Raw genomic sequence first — 19,865 nt, forward strand, 5'->3', positions numbered from 1 at the left:
ACCTCCCAAGTCACTGGGATTATAGCCACGCACCACTGTGCCCAACTGCTCCCTCTACTTACTTAACAATATATCTTAAGAATGACACCATGTCAACATGTAGAGCTTACTTGTTTCCTTTCCTGACTCATTTCCTTTCCTAAAAAGGAAAATGTATGTGCTTTATACATTTTTATATTTTATTCAACCAGGCCCTTATTGATGAATGTGTAAGCTAAAGAATGATTGCCAGTCAATCCTTGGGACAGATTCCTAGAGTGAGATTACTGAATAAAAGGGGAGAGCATAAATACCTTTGATGGCTACTTATAGTAGCACTGTACTAATTTTTCATCCTCACAAGAGACTTATGAGACATCTACTTTTTCCAGGAATATTGTCAAAATCTTAGGTTTTTGCTTTTCTAAGTAAGTAAAATACGGCATTGAGGAATAGTTTTAGTTTGTATACATTTTATATAGTAGATGAAATACCTTTTAATTGTGTGAAGGCCAGGCATTGGTCATCTATCTATTCACATTGTGCCCATTTTTATATTGAAATATTAGACTTTTTCTTCTAAAGTTTGAAGAGCTCTTCATGTATTATAAGTAGTTGTTCTTTTCCTGGGCTATGTCTTTTATTTTTTGACTTTGTTTATAAAGGGTTTTTTTTTTTCCCTGCCGTGCAGATTTTTTTTTTTAATTTCAGCAAACTATTGTTGAATTATTCAGTAGTGAAAATTTTATACAACTCCAGATTCCTGTGCACATTCACATCATTCCATTGTACCAGGGAGAAAACCCTGGACCAAAGTATGAAAATCACTTTTGGAGCTGTCTACTCAGTTGAATTTTATTTTACTATTTTATATGATTAATTTATTCATTCAACAATATTTATTGAGTTTCCACTCCAAGCTAAGCACCATTATTTGGAGTCCTGGGAGCAGAATTGGCTGCATTTAAAGGTTAAATGTCCCTGTCCCTGCCTGGTTTTTGAGATATGCAATTTTCATGATGGCAGCCTTGACATCCTTATTTCTCAGGGTATAAATGAGCGGGTTAAGAATTGGTGTGAGAATAGCATAGGCCACATTGCCCATGATGTGGAAGTCCAGGGGCAGGTCAGCCCTGTAGGCCACATAGGCCACGGCAATGGACGAGTAGTAGGTGCCCACCACCAGGAGGTGGGAGCTGCAGGTGGAGAAGGCCTTGGAACGTCCTTCTCGGGAGCTGATGCGAAGCACCGAGGCCAGGATGTGAGCGTAGGACAGAAGCACCAGGAGAAGGGGGAAGAAGGAGACCACCATGGCGATGCAGAAGCCCATGAGGGTCTGGGGGGTGGTGTCGGAGCAGGAGGCCTGGACTAGAGAAAAGTGGTCACAGAAGCAATGATAGATGTAGGCAATGTTGTTATATGCCATCTGGGAAGTCTTCACCACCGCTGGGACGGGCAGGAGGAGGGCAGTGAGCCAGGCACTGGCCGCCAGTGCAGCATTAGTCTGTGGGGTCATGTGGACGGGGTAGTGCAGTGGGTGGCAGATGGCCATGTAGCGGTCATAGGCCATGACCACCAGGAGGAAGGCTTCTGAGCATGTAAAGCTTTGAAAGAGGTACATCTGCAGTAAGCAGGAAGGAAAGCTGAGGAAGTGGTCCCCAAGCAGGAATAGGGACAGCATCTTGGGGACGGTAGTTGTGGTGAAAAGAATATCTAAGGCTGAGAGGTTGATCAGAAAGAAGTACATGGGCTTGTGAAGGCTTGGCTCTGCCACCACGGCCACCAGAATCAGGGCATTACCTGTGAGAATGAGAAGGTAGAATAGGAGGAAAATAAAGAACATGGGGAGGAAGAAGAACTCTGGTAGAGAGGGGATGCCCACCAGGTAGAAGACGGGGGTTCTGTCCACTGAGCCATTACAGGTTGTGGCCTCCATAGTGAGACAGAGCTGGATTTCTGAGAGATGGACAGCTGGAATATCTGGACACTGAGAACATCTGGAAATCACAGCAACAAAAGATTTTCAAGTGATAATTCTGTAATGTTTACTCTGTAGTTAACATGAGCACAATTATTTATAACCAACTCTTGAGGGCTGAGGGTCGGCTGTGATTTCTATCATGTGAATCCAGAATTTTTCAAATATTAATTATTAATTAATGATCTAGTAGATAGAAGGCTTTATGATGTGTTTAGGTGATCATGCTGAAGGTGAAGAAGAAAGGCAAAATTCCTGTTTTCTGAGAGTTTACATTTTACTGGGAAACCAGATCTAAATAGTTGGATATTTATTCATGACTGAATTCTTTGGGAAGACTTTCTGGTTCCCATCTTAGGTTGCATGATGCATGGTTTGTGTTGTGAGATCTCTTGAATCAAGTCATTAAGCTTGTGTCTTGACTTTTGCCCTCACTTCAAGATCCACCACGTGGCTTTGGAGGGGTTCCTGTGTCCAAGGTTCACTGTAATACACTGCTGCTCAGATACTTAGTAAGCTTCTCCCTTCCCTGTATTCCTTGAGTTGTGGTCCTTCCTGACTCCATTTAAGCTGGGTGTCTGAACTTCTGCTACTGCCAAGGATGTAATAGGCCATGGTAGCTGAACTTTCCCACTGTGACAACTAGGAAAACCTGGATAAATTACACAAATCACATTTTTAAATAAATTGACGAAACATAAGTGCATTAAGAATAAAATTGAACTCTTCATGTTGGGACCTGGGGGGCTCCAAAGCAAATTAACAATCACCACTTGTTCTTGTAAGAGCGCTGTTAGACATAGCAAAACCAATTTGGGGGAGCAAACTGAGACTGGTGAGAGGATCCATTCACCAAAATTTCATTGAAATCCATTTGTAAAATTTTTTCAGCAGCAAAAATCACCAGCTCTTTGTTTCTCTGGAAATGTCTGGTTTGAGGGCCATCATGGGTTTTGAACTCAGACCGAGCAGAGGGAGAAAGAAGCAAACCTTTTATCAGTCAAAGAAAGTCTTGCAAAATAGATTAGAAATTCAAATGGGCCATCTGAATTCTGGAGCTATGCAAGGGAGGCTGGAGAGCTAAAGGGCTTCTAAAAAAACAAAATCTCTCATGATTTTGTGATGCTTAAAAGACTAGTGAGAAAATGAAAATAGCTAAATCATTTAAAAAATAAAAAATAAAAGAGGGCTTGCCTCAAACACACTATTATACCCCTCAAAAGATTCCCCAAGCATTGAAGCTATATGAATGGGGGTGGATGCCATGGAGGGGGTAAAGGGCAGCCAAGGAGCTACTCAAACCCTCCAAAGGAAGAAACAAATCTACTAGTCTTTCAGGGCTGAGGGGACAGATCAATAATGTTATCAATTCAAAATATAGGACAGTCATGCCTAGGAACAGAAACAGACCAAATTTAGACTAAACCCTACTAGAACTAAAACCCAGCCTGACCTAACTCAAGCATCAATGTGATAAGCTCCTTACTCAACCTGCCTAATAGAGAAAAGGGAACATATATCTGGTGAGACATGTCATGTAGGATCTCCATGAATTTAACATAACATTCTACCCACAATAAAAATTATTAGATATGCAAAAGGAAGGAAAGCGTGACCAAGAGTTAAGAGAAAAAACATAATATAAAAGTTGTCAAACAAATGATCCAGATACCTGAGTTAGCTATGTTAAAGAAAATAGAGGAAAATGTTAGCAAAATGGACTTTAAAATAGAGAATTTCAACAGAAGAGTGAATTCTATTTTTAAAAGTCAAACATTCTAGAATAAAAATATCCAATATTTGAAATTAAGAATTCATTGGATAAACATTAGTAGCAAACTGAACATAATGGAAGACACATTAGAGACCTGAAAAATAGATCAGTGGAAAATATTAAAGTCCCAGAAAGTGATAAAGAGTGCATGCTGTGCAATTTAACTGATATTAACTGACAGGCAAAACTCATCTATGGTATCATAAGTCAATACAATGATTGCTTACAGGGGTGAGGATTGACAAGAAGGTGATCAGAGTACACTTTCTGAAGTGATGGAAATGTTCTATATATTGATTTGAGTGGTGGTTACATGGATGTTTGTTTATATTTATGAAACCACATTGAATTATACCTAAATCTGTGCATTATCTTCTGTGTAGATTTTATGTCAATTAAAATATAATGCCAGATGTGATGACACTTGCCTATAATTCCTGTAGCTCAGGAGACTGAGGCAGGAGGATCAAAAGTTCAAAGACAGCCTCAGCAACTTAGAAAGGCCCTAAGCAACTTAACGAAACCCTGTCTCAAAATAAAAAATAAAAAGGGCTAGGGATGTGACTCAGTGGTAAAATGCCTCTGGGTTCAATTCCTAGTACCAAATAAATGAATAAATAAATAAAATCGCGCACACACACACAACCCAAAGTGAGAAGATAAGATCTTGGATGGGAGAAACTATTCTCAATGCATATATCAAAGGGCATGTATACAGCATATATACAAATCTCCCACAAGCAATAAGAAAGGAACAGATGAAATAACAGAAAAATGGGAGAAAGACATGACTAGGCAGGTACCTCAAAGAGACCATCCAAATGGTGAATAAGCACAGGAAAAAGTGATCAACATCTGTGGCCTTCATAGAAATGTAAATTAAAACATAATGAAAACACTACATACTCACCAGGATTGCTAATATGTGAAGAGCTTCCAAGCTTTAGTGAAATTAGGAGTGATTAGTGAGTGCTCTCACACATTGCTGGTAACTGGTAAACCACTCTGCATAATGGTTTGGCAAAACCTCCTAGAACTTGTGACTCAGCAATCCTGCTACTGGACACATAGCCAAGGAAAATGAGTGCTATGTCCATAGCCCTAAAAATACACCCCCAAAATTGAAAATGTGTCACACAAAAACTTGTACATGAATGTTCATTGCAGAAGTATATGTTAGTCAAAAAGTACAATACTAAAATATTCATTAATGGATGAATGGAAAAACAAAATGTGGTTTATCCATGAATATTACTCAGTCATAAAAGGAAAAGACATGGATGAATCTTTTAAACATTATGCTGAATAAAAGAAGCCAAATATAAAGAGCACATATTGTATGATTCCATTTATAGAATATGTCCAGAATAGGCCTCTATAGAGGCAGAATGATTAGTGATTGCCAAACTAAAAAATGGGGGTTGCAGGGTGCAGGGGGGACTGCTTAAGGGATATAGGAGTAGTGAAAATGTATTGGAATTTAATAGATATAATGAGTGTACAACATTGTGTAATGTACTAAAAGCCATTAATCGGCATAGTTTAAAATGGTAATTTTTATGCCATAAATTTTGCCTTAATAGAAAATGTACCTACCAGCCTTTACTTACAGTTCCCAAATGAAACAGCCCAAATATCCATGACAGTAAAATGGACAGATGGTAGTATAGTCATACAATGAGGTACTAAATGGCTATGAAAAATGATGAGCCACTGTTACATGCGACTTAATATATACAGCTCACAGTCATAATATGGAATAAGAGAAACCAGACCCAATGATTGCATGCTACATGATTCCATGTAGACGAAGATCAAAAACAGAAAATGTTCGTCCATGATGATGGTGGTAGCAACAGTAGCTACACTGTGGTCGAGGATTGGTTGGGTCTGGGGCAGAGAGGCTTCTAGGTTGCTGGGAATGTGCTATTTATCTAGCTATATTGTAGCCGATCTCTAAATAGCCATATCTATGCCTAACATTTGTGGGCTTTATTTTTCTGTGTTCCTTAAACACATACAACTGAATATATTGCTTGCCTCTGGTGTGTGACTGTTGTCACGTTACAATAAAAAAAAAACCCAGCAGAGGATGCTTTTTGTGGGAGGAGTCACTTCCAATTGGAGTCCAAGTTACAGGTGTATTGTTGGCAACATTACGTAGAATGCCCAATTGCCCCTTGATGGAAGGGCATCCTTGTGTGATACACATCCTTGTGTGATCCTTCCTCCTAGCTGCTACTGTCATTCAGCAGGTGTTTCCAATTGAGCATTTCATGACTAGGCTTCCCTCGCCACAGATAGGTAGGTACTATAGTAACGTAGACTTAGGAGCCATTGTCACTAGAGAATAACACAGTGTTGTGACAAGAGCCCAAAGGCCAAAGCCCCACCTAAGAAGTTGCTTCCCCTTATGGACCCACAGATCTGGGGGTCTCTAATGAGGAAGAATAGGACTTCTCTGCTATTTTGGATGTTCTCCTGAATAAACGAGCCAGGAGCGAGCCTGTGTGCACATGGGTATCATTGCCTCTTTAGTACCGATGATTTTGAGATTACTGCCTCCCTGATTTTTTCAGAACTCTCCCATTTCTCTTAGCTCCCATAAAATACCTGTCATGGCACTCAATTGCAAAAATGTCAAACCTGAAAATGTCCAGTCAGCTTTTTCCTTTACAAAAATGGACAAATGACAAAAAAAGTTTAAGGCTCTGCCCAAGCTCCTGTGGCCAGTCAGTCATGGGTCCAGGACTGGAGTCCAACCCTCTCTCCATCAATCCTTTCTTCTCTAATCTGGAGAATTGGGAAGCTGAGGTTTTCATGAGACGAGAGATCGAGGCACAGGTTTTCTCTTCCCTTCCACATTCCTTTGCTGCTAGAGCCATTTCACTGCCTGATCTCCACATTCCAGAGTTTGTTTGTTTTTTTCTCTTAAGCATGTGGCCTGGTTCTCCATTAGAGAGTGAAGGCTGGTAAAGTGTCTTTCTAAACGACACATGGGACAGTCACTCTATTGTGAATGCCCCCTTGAAAGAGAGTTCTAAGGGTCGGCCCCATTCCCCAGGCAGGAAACCAAAACCCCTGCACCTCTGTTGAGGAGGGTTAACCCTGTTAACCACACCCAACTGCCAAGCCCACGGCTGTGTTTTTCTAAACCCAAAACAGATGCTAGCTATATTTCCCTGAATGTCATTATGGCTCAGAAAAGTCAACTATGGATTAAATATCACTGAATTAGGGTGAGATGGCATTTGAGGGGCTAAAACTCAGAGCCACTGAGTGCCATTTTACCAAAATTTCTCTTCCTCACTTCCATCAAACAGTGAGGACATTGGCTGATTCTGAAGCCCAGAAATACAGAACGTCTTTCCAAGGTCAACCAACAAATTTATACCAGAAGTACAGGTCCTGAACCCAGTGTCCTGACTCCCAGCCAGCACATCTTCCATTAGGGAAGATGACTCCGTAGCCTGCCAGCCAAACCCACCACCTTGCAACTTCATCCTCCCCTAGACCATGGCAACCCCCGACCTGGCCTGTGCTTCTGCCAAACTCAACTCAAAATATCACCTCCTCTGAGAGGCCTCATGGTCCTGGCTGGCTCAGTGGCCTCTTTTCCAAACCTTGAACTTCCTGTACTGTCCTGTGTCATATTTCTGATCACACTGGGTTGTCATGGTCTATTTATGTGTCTATGACTTTACCAGACCAAGTGCACTCTCAGGGCAGTAACGGGGGCTGATTGTTTTCTATTTAATAATGCACCACTGCTCCTCCCAGGAGCTCTTGCTGGAGAGATGGGAGCCGAATGCAGCTCCCTCAATTTGCCTCTTTTTGCTGATGAATCATAAAATAGGCATGAAGGAGCCATTAGTGATTAAGCAGTTTTAGTCTAACCCCTTTTTTATATAGATGGGGACACAGAAGGGAGGCTGGGAAATGGGCTGTGATTTTCCTAAGGTCACACACAGTAAGAGGGGTGACAGCACTAGAACTAGACTCCAGGAGGCTGGATTATCAGCCTTGAGCCAGGGGTGATCCAGCCAGGAGCCTGAGCTGCCCTACTTATTTGGGACCACAGAACACACCAGCCAGCTGAGGTTTTTGTGCTTACCCCAAAGGCACTAGAACACTTTGATCCCCTGAACCACTGTTCTGGAGAGCAGGACTGAGTGACAGACAAGTGAAAGGTGTCCTTAGGGCACCAGCTAGATGAGAAGCAACACCAAAAAATGTTTTTGAAAGAATTTGGTACCTGATATCTTTAAAGAGCATTGAGGGAACACTGTGGTAAAACTCGGAACATTGTTTTTACTTCTTTACACTTATTTATTCATTTAGAATAAGGGATTTTATTTTTAATGACATGAGTGTTTTTGATGCTTCAGGTTATTAATGGAATTGTTCGGGGACCATTTCCTTAATAGGCTTTTCCCTGTAGAAATTGCCTAAGAACCAAGTTCTGTACCAATAGGGGACAGAAAGGTCAGAAAAGCCAGTCATCTGAATGTTCAACCTGCACTTTTATGAACATCATCTCAACTTCTGTCATCACACAACCTGCCAAGGAGGGATTGTGCTACTTCAACAATGAAGAAACTGGAGGTCAGAGAAGGCCCTCATCCAAGGCCTTGGCTGGTAAAAGATGAGAAAAAAGGTTGTTTCTGCAGCCAGCTTGCTACAAAGTTCTGACCCCTCCTGGCAACCAAGAGTCCTGGCTCCTCGGCCAGCCTTGCTGCTCACTCGCTGTGACTTTGGGTCTCTGAGCCTCAGTTTTTCCATCTGTTAAAAATAAATAAATAAATAAATAAAGCCTTTAGAAAAATTTTCTTCTTCAGGTAAAAATAAAATTTTGTGCATCCCTTCTGTTTGGACAGGGAGGTGTTCAGAGATGGCAACCTCCAAACCTATGCAATTTGGTCAGGAGGCTCCCACGGTGCTGTTCCTATCAGGGGAGCAATACATGTAAATAATGTAGGTCCATTAACTTTGGAGTTAAACAGACCTGCTTTCCCCTTTCCCTGCCTACACCACATTTCCCTTGCCTGTGACTCTTGCAGAGCTGACAGATGCTTCATTAATCATCCCCATGTCTCTTGCTGTCATTGGCTTTGCCTCCTCGTGAGACTCTCCTCCCAGATCTGCAGCCTCCTGCTGGTGACTGCACATCCCTGCTCTGGCCTGCTTGTGTCTGACCTACAGTCACAAGGACTGTGTGCACAGCTGACATAGATTCTGAGACCCTGTCATTCATATGTCCGGTGTGTGTTCCCAGACTCTGCACCGGGGCCCTTTACACCCTGGCCTCCCAAACCTGTCTCCACCCCAGCCTTTGTCTGCATCTGCACACTCCATCCCCAGCCCAGCTCACCAGCCAAGCCTGGTTCTCCTGAGTGCCTTCTGTGGAGTCACACTTGACTCTGTTGGGAAGGGCCAGGTAAGAGCTGAGCCACAGCCCATTAAATTCCCAGGTGCCTCCTGGCAGCCATGCCTGCTGGGATCCCCCACACCACCCCACACCTCCAGCTGGCTTTCCTCTGGGACCACAGACCTGCCTGCCAGCTGGGAGCGACTTCCCAGGGTGTAACGGGAGACCTGGCTGATGGTGAAAATAGCAGCGCTGGCAACCCTCAAGGGCCTCCGAACTTGATCACCAGGGGAACAGTCTTGTTCCTGTTTTCTCAACTAGTCCTCGCAACCACCGGGGAAAGAAGAGTCGAGATTGCTCGTTTGGGGAAACTGAGATCTAGAGAAGTGAAGTGACTTGCTCAAAGTCACATGGCGTGCCGTGGCAGAGCTAGGAGTGGGACCTGGCTCAGCAGCATGTTATCCAGGAGCTGAGACCTGAGTCTTGCGGGCGTTCCTCACCTGTAGAGAGGGTGGAGAGGCACCACCTGCCTCACAGGCTGCTGGGCAGGGCTGGGTTGCTTAGTAGGGAGCCTGTCAATCACTAAGCACTCAGTAAGTAGGAGCTGATATTTAATGAAGCAAAATAGTCAGACTGAGCCGCTGCTGTGCCATAACAAGTATGCCAAGGTTTCGAGGAAGGACAGTGAGGGTAGAAAGCTACATCTTAACTGCAGGCGGGACAAAGGCATGCGTCTCAGACCCCTCTGCCTCATCTCTCTCCTTCCCTCCTTTGGCTTTACTGCTCTCTGTTTCTGATTCTGTCACTTTTTCACTAATACATATATGAATTTCATCAACTTTGGAAATTTAACAATTAATAAATATATTATCATTATAAAATATTTTAACCAGTGCAGAGCTTTATGAAGTGAACTGGGAAGTCCTCACGCCATCCCTTCTCCATATTCCCCCTTCCCACCCCACAGTTAATCACTGATGTTCTGTTTCTTCCAGGCATTTCTAAGTGAGTGTGTAGTTTTTCTATTAACATAAATTGAATCATTTTGTACTTATTGTGTAAAATAGTTTTAATTCAACAATAAATCTTAGAATCTTTCTATGACTGATCTACTTCATTCTTTTGATCTCATATTTGGTATTTCATAATAAGGATGTAGTTTCTCTAATAAGTCACCTGTTGGGACATTTAGGTTGGATCCAATTATTGCTACTGTGAACAGTTTGTGATAAATGTCCTTTTAACATGCATTTTGGGTTACATGTGCCAGAATATTTCTTTAAAGAAGTAGATCCCTAGAAGTAGAACTTTGTGCCAAGCAATTATTACATCTTAAAACAGCACAGGTACACATGGGCAGAACCATCTGACCCGTATGTAAAGACTGGGAACACCAAGTTTCAGCAATGATTGTCATGACCCTCTTACACCAGGGGCTGATGCTTCTGCCCAGAACCAGGAGAAAAACACGCACAAGGGGTTCATTTCAGTCCGCAGCAGAGATTTCCATAATAGACCTCTGGTGATTGTAGATTTACAATGGCAAACTGGGATTACTAAACCAATGGCAGCGGGGCAGAGATTGCTCTCCTTTTGATCTAGTGAAGTTCATGATGGAGCTGAAGATGGTTTGGAACAAATAGAAGCTATGTGTACCACCTTCTTTTCTCTGTGTCTACTCCCTCTATTCAAGAGAGGAATTTTGGGTTGGGCTAAATGTGTGTATGGATCTTTGCTTTAGTACCGTAAAGGTAAATACAGAAAATGTTTTAGGGGGTAAAAATCTAACCACTCTTCAATTAAAAGCAAAGAATCCTGCAGAATTGCCAGATCAATGGGTGGAATTTTTTTGTTCTGCTTCCTAATTCTCAGACACAATAGAGATCTTTAATAAACTTTTAAAGGCCATGTTTTTGGCAGCACAAGAATGACTAAAGGCTTTGGGGGATGTGTGGCTGAAGCTGATAAAAAGAGTTGGGTGCCTGGGTCAGAAGAACACACATGGAGTGCGACCATTGGCAGAATCGTGGAAAGTAGGGAAAATCAAACAAAATCCAAGTTTAGATCCCTTTTTAAGAGGGTTCTTGTTTTACTGAGTTTTCTATTAGGAAATGAACCAAAATAGGAGAGTAAAAATGTTGGGGGAGACTTCTTTGGAAAAAGCTAACCTTCTAAAGAACTGCTATTATTGCGTCATAGGATGGAATACGATTTTATTACCTCTGAGAATAAAATTGTTCTCTTATTTCTAGGAAATGACTGGTTGTTCTGTAGCCATGGTAATAAATACTTATCAGAACTTGTTTTAAACCTGCTTATTGTTCAATGACAGCTTCATGTCAGCTCACACGTCCCAAAGTCACTCAGAATGTCTTCCCTCTGTCACCACGCTTCTACAATGAAGGCAGACCAGTCCTTAAACAGCCCTGCCCGAAGCCCAGCTTCCCCTGATGTCCACGTTCCACAGTCCTGTACAGGAGCAGCTCCCTCGGTGACTAGGAAACAGACTGCTGTAAACCGCAGCATCTCCACAAAGAAGCCAGTGAAAACCCAGCTCTTTGTTTCAGATTCTATTTATTTATTTATTTTTGGTACTGGGGGATTGGACCCAGGGGCCCTTAACCACTGAGCCACATCCCCAGCCCTATTTGGTATTTTATTTAGCGACGGGGTCTCACTAGTTGCTTAGCGTCTCTGTGTCTACTCCCTCTATTCAAAAGAGGAATTTTGATCCTCCTACCTCAGCCTCCCAAGCCACTGGAATTACAGGCTTGTTTCAGATATGGAGTGGTGGTCTTTTCCTTTAGCATTTCTTATCTCCACATGATGAAAAGTAATAGCCCCTCATTTTACTGCTTATTTTAGTAATTGGAATCCTCTCTCTATATTCTCTGTTTCATTTATCTGCTCTGATTTTGTGTCTGAATCCAAGTTTTATTTGATGTTCTTTTCAAATTTCTTAAAATGAAAGGTTAATGATTTGAGATTATTCTTTATAATGTAGACATTTACAGCTATAATTTTCTCTCTAGTTACTATTTTAGCTGCATCCCATAAGTTATAGTAGGTTGTTTTCATTTCTTTCAAAATATTTTCTAATTTTCTCGATGATTTTCTTTGATCCATTGGTTCTTTCAGAGTAAGCGGTCCGATTTTACATGTATATGGAAGAAGCATTCAATGACAGAGATTTTATGACTTTAATGATAAAATTTAAAACATATTACTTAGGGAAAAAAGTCTAGTTATAAATAACTAAGTCTTCAAAAGTGAAATTAGGTAATGTTAGTGTGAACAAGTCTGGGAAGATACTTTTAAGAAAAAGTAAGGGGAGAATAACAGATTAAAATGAACCATGCTATTTGAAATATAAACAGAAAGTCCCAAGTAAGAATTTGGCTTAAGTATTTTATTTACCTCAAGAATATATGCTAGAAATGCAAATCAAAATTACTCTTGGGGTTGTGGCTCAGCGATAGAGTTTTTGCCTAGCACATACAAGGCCCTGGGTTCAATCCTCAGCACCACATGAAAATAAATAAATTAATTAAATAAAGGTATTGTGTCCAACTACAACTAAAAAAATAAATATTAAAAAAGAAAACCTACTCTAAGATTTCATCTCACTCCAGTCAGAATGGCAGCTATTAAGAATACAAACAACAATAAATGTTGGAGAGGATGTGGGGGAAAAGGTACACCCATACATTGCTGGTGGGACTGCAAACTGGTGCAGCCATCTGGAAAGCAGTATGGAGATTCCTTGGAATACTTGGAATGGAACCACCTTTTGACCCAACTATCCCACTCTTTGGTTTATACCCAAAGGACTTAAAAACAGCATGCTACAGGGACACAGCCACATCAATATTTATAGTAGCACAATTCACAAAGGCAAAATTGTGGAACCAACCTAGATGCCCTTCATTAGATGAATGGATAAAGAAACTGTGGTATATACACACAAAGGAATATTACTCAGCATTAAAAGAGAACAAAATCATGGCATTTGCAGGTAAATGGATGGTGTTGGAGAATATTGTGCTAAGAGAAGTTAGCCAATCCCAAAGAACCAAATGCTAAATGTTTTCTCTGATAAGTGGATGCTGATCCATAATGGGGATGGTGGGGAGCATGGGAGGAATGGAGAAAATTTAGATAGAACAAAGGGGATGGAGGGGAAGGGAGGGGGGTTGGGGGTGGGAAAGATGGAGATGGACATCATTACCCTAGGTACATGTTTGAAGACACAAATGGTGTGAATCTACTTTGTGTACAACCAGAGACATGAAAAATTGAGCTCTATATGTGTACTATGAATTTAAATGCATTCTGCTGTCATGTATAATAAATAAGAATAAAACATAGAGAAATGATACTCTTGTGCCTTGTTTCATTATTTTGACTTAAAACAGTGATAATTGTGACTCAGAACAGGCAGTAGAAGGGGCCATGGGTTGAAACATTCCTAAGAAACATGCTTACTGTGACTGAACACCAACCTCCCCTCCCGCCATCCCTGGATTCCACCCTGCTTCCCTCAGCACAAACACCTGTGCTATTTGCACCCACATCTGTAACCCTCCCTGGACTGGGAGCATCTTGAGGGCAGTGACTGTTCTGATTTATTCTGGGCCTCGAGCTCAAAAGTTCAGTAAAGACTGCTTAATTCAGGCATGGTGATATATGCCTCCAGTGTCTCTGGCGGTTGAGGCAGAAGGATCCCAAGTTCAAAATCAACCTCAGCAATTGAGGGAGGCCCTAAGCAACTTAGTGAGACCATTTCTAAATAAAATATTTCAAAAAGCTGGGAATGTGGCTCAGTAGTTAAACACCCCTGAGTTTAATCTCTGGTACCAACCAACCAACCAACAAAACCCCAAAACTCTAATGAGGCCCCAAAATTCCTTTTGCCTTGTGATGTCATAGCTATCAGAGGGTCATAATGCCACATCTTCCTCCTGGGTCTGAGGTGAGGCTGGTGTGAACAGCCTTTCTGTGTTGCCAGCTGTATACAAGTGCAGCCCACACAATTATACAGAATAATGCTTGCTAATGCTAATAAATGGGTGTTACCATTTTAGGTACTTACTTTACTCTTAAATAGTTATTGTAGTGTATAGTCCTACTTTAAAAAAAAATAAAAGTTTACTGTGACCAGTGTGCTGGGCTGCTCTGGAGGCTGCCCCCTGTATTTTGTATCTATTTCTTCTTTTGATTGCATCATATTCTCTGGTACTTTATTTAATCTCATGCTCTTGCTCATCTGTTCTCCAGGAGCAATACATTTCTTATAGCCTTGGGGTGTAGCTGGCCACACTCTGTGATGTTGCCCAGTGATGCAATCCCCCAGTGACGCATTTCTCAGAACTTATCCCTGTTAAGCAACACACCACTGTGTACAGTCTCATTTAAAACAAACCCCTGTGTCACCATTCAGGACAGAACACTGGTAATACCTCACAAGCCCCTGGGATTTCTCAATGCTTACCACCCTCCTCCTCTCCTAAAAGTGATCACGATTCTGATTTTTATTATAGTTATTCTTTTTTCATGGATTATGACCTTTGTAAGCATTGATTTTAAAAAAGTAGTTTAGTTCTGCTTGGTCCTAAACTTTATATAATTGATGAGTACTATATCATTTTGAGTCTTAATTTGCTCAACACTAAGTGAGATTCCTCCGTGTTGCTGCCTGCAAATGAAAGTACTTCAGCATGTAGCCGAGAGGGTTGAGCACAGGCATGAGAATGGCACAGAGCATTCTCAGCAGGTGGGCTCTATAGGCCATGTTGGCAATGGCAAGGGATGAATAGCAGGCGCTGCATTAGTCAGCTTCCTGTTATGATAACAAAATGCCTGAGACAATTAATTCATAAAAGGAAAGGTGTATTTTGGCTCACAGTTCTGGAGTTTCCAGTTCAAGATGAAGTGGCATCATCAGTTTAGATCTCTGGCAAGGGTGGTGCATTCATAGCAGATGTGTGTGTGGGAGCAAAGTGATTAGGGAAGTAAAGAGAGAGAGACCAGGGTCTCACAATCCCCAATGACCTCAGAATCTCCAACAAGACCCCATTTCCTAAAGGTTCATGGCACTGCCAATAGCCCCACCCTAGGGACAAAGCCTCTGTGGTGTACCCAATATTCAAACTACAGAGGATGTCCACCATCATCTCAGGTGGAGAAGACTTTTGAACGTCCTTCTCGGGAGCTGATGCGAAGCACCGAGGCCAGGATGTGAGCGTAGGACAGAAGCACCAGGAGAAGGGGGAGGAGGGAGACCACCATGGCGATGCAGAAGCCCATGAGGGCCTGGGGGGTGGTGTCGGAGCAGGAGGCCTGGACCACAGCCAGGTGGTCACAGAAGCAGTGATAGATGTAGGCAAGGTTGTCGAATGCCATCTGGGAGGTCTGGACCACTGCTGGGACGGGCAGGAGGAGGGCGGTGAGCCAGGCACTGGTCACCGGTGCAGCATTGATGTATGGGGTCATGTGGATGAGAGAGTGCAGTGGGTGACGGACAGCCACATAGCAGTCATAGGCCATGACCACCAGGAGGAAGGCTTCTGAGCAGCAGTAGCTGTGGCAAAGCTACATCTGCTAGAAGTAAGTGGAGAAATGGAGGAAGCAATCCCCAACAGAAATAGGGACAGCATTTTGGAGATAGTGGTTACAAGGACTGGGAAGGTTGATCAGAAGGATCTGGCGTGTTGGTGCACACTTGCAATCTCAGAGACTAGGCAGGCAAGAGAAATGCAAGTTCAAGACCAGCCTGGGCAACTTGACTAGATCTTGTCTCAAAGCAAAAAAAAAAAAAAAACAAAATTAAAAGGGCTGGGAGTGTAGCTCAATGGTAGAGCACCCTGGGTTCAATCCCCACTACTGAAAAGAGAGAGAATGAGAGAGAGAGAGATGCACCGGGGCTTGTGAAGGCTGGCCTCTGCCAGCACAGCCACTGGGAGCAGGGCATTACCCATCTGTATGAGCAGGTAGATTAAGAAGAAAATCAAGAAGATGAGGAAGAAGAGGGTCTCTTAAAGAGGGAATGCCCACTAGGCAGAGACAGTCGAGGAGTCCTCTGATCCATCACAAGTAATGTCTCCTACAGTGGATCAGACACAGCCCTGTGTCTACAGACAGAACTGGGAACATTAGGACACGTCTGGACACATCAGGGATACTTTAACTAGCATGTGCTTTTTTTTTTTTTTCTTTCCAACCATAGATTGTAATCCACATTTTCTTTGGGTCAGGATTTTCATTGCACAATTAAGATGCCCAGATTGTGAAGTGTCCAACAGCCATGGTTGAGAGAGGTGGTCCTGTTAAGTGAGGAAAAGAGGTGCATGCAAATGCCTAAGGGCTATGGGAAGAAGGAAGGACACTTACCAAGAGTGGCAGCAGACTCAGGGACCCAGAGTGCAGCCCACAGAGGGAAGAAGGTTCCTTCCATCAGAACTATTGCATAATGCAGAAGGTAGCTTGGAAATCAGTGGATTCCATGCAACAACATGTATGCAGGGTGGAGTGTTTTGGGCTGGATGCTACAGAAAAGATCTAATACTTGGATAGGAGCTAGATTAAAAACCTTTAAGCAGCCTTCTAAACCTAGATCTAATGGTTCTAAAACAAACAAAAAAGTTACATGCGTGAACCACATTCCTAATATTGCGAGACTGAAAGTCAAATGAGAAAAAGACTTGAAATGGATCCATTCCAATGTTTAAATGTCAACCATGAAATCAGGTAGCTCCTTTAAGGGGACCTGATGTTTTAGGCTGGTGCTGCAGCCACAGCTGAAGGAACATTCGGGGCGTAGAAATGTTGAGCAGTCACTAGCCAGACTTTGCCCACGGTCACACTGTGCTCTTGACTACAGTCACTGAATACACGCCCATCCAGTCCAGGGAGCTCTTCACAACTCCTGAATGGACTTCTTTAACTCAAGACTTTCTGAAGACATAGACGCACTGGTTGAGAGTGCGTGAGGTCAGGTCCTAGAGAAAAACGCTATGCGGTTTACTTGGAGGTTCTCCTCCAGGCCTCCAGGACTGTCCACAGCCTCCATAAGGATTGTGCCCGTGAACTCTGAGGAATTGGAGGGTTCCTTCAGGGATGGCCGGAAGAGCCACTTCTGCTCTGCTTTGGATTCAAGTCCTCTTCTTCTGTGCCCCACTCCATCCTCTAACTCCATCTGGGCAGGGACGCCATGTCTGCCCTTTGTCTCTGTCTGTCCATCCTCTTGAGGACCCCTGTCCTGTGCTATCTTTATCTTTAACTGGACTCCCCTTCTGTGCCCCTGTGCTGGGGCTCTCTGTGTCTGTCTCACACTACCTGGGTGCCCTGGGACCTGCCTTTGTATCTAGTCCCTTGTCACATGGTACAGTGATCAGACATCCTGATTTGCCCAGAGCTGTCCTGGTTTTAACACTGAAAGTCCCTCGGTTTCCCAGACCATCAGACACCCTCAGAGGGCTGACTTTGTACTGCTATATGTCCTTAATAGAAGGAGTTTTGTCCCCTCATGGCATTCAAGTTGAATTCTATTTTCCCGTGGCGGGGAAGCGGGCCCCACATCCCGCCAAGTCGCTCTGTGGGTCTGCCCTCCTCCTGGCTGCTGCAGATGTCGCTCTTTAGTGGCTTCCTGCACTACCCTAGAGCTTCCTGTCTTTGTCCTACTTCAAAGGGCATCACAGAGAGCTGAAAAGTAGTAGAGCCAGTGTCACAAGAGAAGACCAACCACTGCGGAGAATCGTTCCTCTCACCCGAGGCTGTGGAGGAAGGTTACCAGGTGTGATGGTCTGGTCATTTGTCCCTTTCCAAATGCATGTTGAGACATCCCCCAAAGTCATATGCATTTGGAGGCGGAGCCTTTGGGTAATACTTAGGACCAGATGAAGTCATGAGGGTGGGACCCCCATGGTTGCATCAGTGACTTTTAAGAAAAGGAAGAGTTAATAGGTTGCTCTGTCCAACCTGTGATGCCCTCCATCACATCATGGCCCAGCAGAAGGCCCTCACCAGATGCGCAGCGGATGCTGTCACCATGCTCTTGGACTTCCAGAACCATGAGCCGAATAAACCTTTATTTTTTATATATTTCCCAGTTCTACATCTATCACAGCTTCTGTGACCACCTGGCTGTGGTCCAGGCCTCCTATTCAGTTATAGCAACAGAAAATGAACTGGGCAATCCCAGCAGCCCACGACCTCTAAAGTGAGACTTTTCAACCCACAGAACTGAGCTGAGGGAAGACTTGTCCCTCTATTGCTATCTAGGGCCAGGTAATGTGACCTCTGGAACACTGCCACTTTTAGTCTGATGACACCTTGGGCTTTCCCAACACCACCTTTGACTTGTCCTTATAAAAAAATCTTTCTCATGTTGCAGAATATATAAGAGTGGAAACAGCCCCACAGATAATGGCGTCCATGTCCTTTCCTCACAAATGAAGGAATCGGACTTGAGTGGGGTGGGAGAGGGGTTGCCACCAGTACAACAGCTGGCCCATGACAGAGCTGGTCCTAGAACCAGGCTTCCTGGCTCAGGCTCTGACCCTTGCCACCAGCCAGGCTACCTAGAGAAGTTGGAAGTTCTGATTCCACCAGATGGAAAATTAGGGGAAAGGTTTTATTTTCCTCTATTTCTTAGATTGACATCAGAGACAGCTACAAATCAGTTTTGTTCTGAGGGCATTGAAAATAGATTCAGATGGACTTAGTACTAAGCAGAGGCTGCAAATAGCTAGGAAAATGCTGTTTTGAGAAATGACTTAAGGAAGAGAGAGATTGGGCTTGTTTTCATTAAAAAAAAAAAAAAAAAAAAAAGCTCTGGGCATCCAAGCTTCACATTGAGCATAAGTTTTTTACACTTGCTTCCTGACACCTAATAAACCCTCTATAATGATTTTTTAAATAAATTAATTAATAAATGAAAGGGTTAACATGAGTTAAACTGAACATTTTCCCATAATGGACCAGTCAGTGGAGATTTTTCTCAAAGCATCTAAAGAAATACAAACCACACTTCTCTAAGTAATTCTAAGAAGTTGTTCCCACCACCCACCGGGACCATGAAGGTGCAGAGTTTGCTGGGCAATGCCAGAACACCAGAGCCTTAAGCAAACAGTGTTGCCTAACCTCCATGTCCCCTGTTTTTCAAATAAAAATGAGTCAGCAAGGGGAGACACTTGGTCAAGGTCACACAGAGAGCTGGTGGCACTTTCACCAGACGCCATATACTGCTCCCTGCCCAGGGCTCCTAAAGGCTCGGCATGGGAGAGGCACTGGAGCCCGCCTGCCTAGGCCCAGCTCATCTGGGGCTTGTTGTGCACATATGCATCGGTTTCTCTCTAGGCCTGGGGGTTCCTTGGGCCAGGGATTCATTCTGACCCCTCTCAAGAAAGCCAACACATCAGTGGGGCACAGGAACCTTGCTTCCTAATTTTCCAGAGGCAGAGATAGGGCCATGGCTATCCTGACAATCTCAGGGCTTTCTGTCCAGCCCTGCAATATAATAAGAAGCCATCAGCTCTGTCGAGAGCTTCTGGTCCAGCTCCCTTATTCTTGCCAAAGGGATGGGGAGGCCCAGAGAGGGTAGTAACCTGATCAGAGTTACACAGCTGGCAACTCAGCAGCAGAGCCAGGCAGCCCAGCATGCCATAAACTAGAGCAAAAAGAGAGTAGCCGCTCCCTCCTTCACAGCCCCTCTCAGAGCTGGGTGAAGGGCCCTCACCGCCTCCTCCCAACACGCAGTCCTCCTGGAG

At 43.3% G+C, this 19,865-nt stretch overlaps 1 protein-coding gene and 1 pseudogene across 1 annotated transcript; both read right to left on the reverse strand.

The window, feature by feature from the left end:
• Positions 1-950: 950 nt before the first annotated feature.
• Positions 951-1,915, reverse strand: Or2at4 (olfactory receptor family 2 subfamily AT member 4). Its single transcript, XM_027942873.2, is given in 2 exon segments — positions 951-986; positions 989-1,915. Coding segments are annotated over 2 exon segments (963 nt in total).
• A 13,358-nt stretch (positions 1,916-15,273) lies between these two features.
• LOC114098616 (olfactory receptor 2AT4-like) lies at positions 15,274-18,169 on the reverse strand (annotated as a pseudogene).
• Positions 18,170-19,865: the final 1,696 nt, after the last annotated feature.

The sequence above is a fragment of the Marmota flaviventris genome, chromosome 9 (assembly GCF_047511675.1).
Source record: "Marmota flaviventris isolate mMarFla1 chromosome 9, mMarFla1.hap1, whole genome shotgun sequence".
In the NCBI taxonomy this organism is placed as follows: domain Eukaryota; kingdom Metazoa; phylum Chordata; class Mammalia; order Rodentia; family Sciuridae; genus Marmota; species Marmota flaviventris.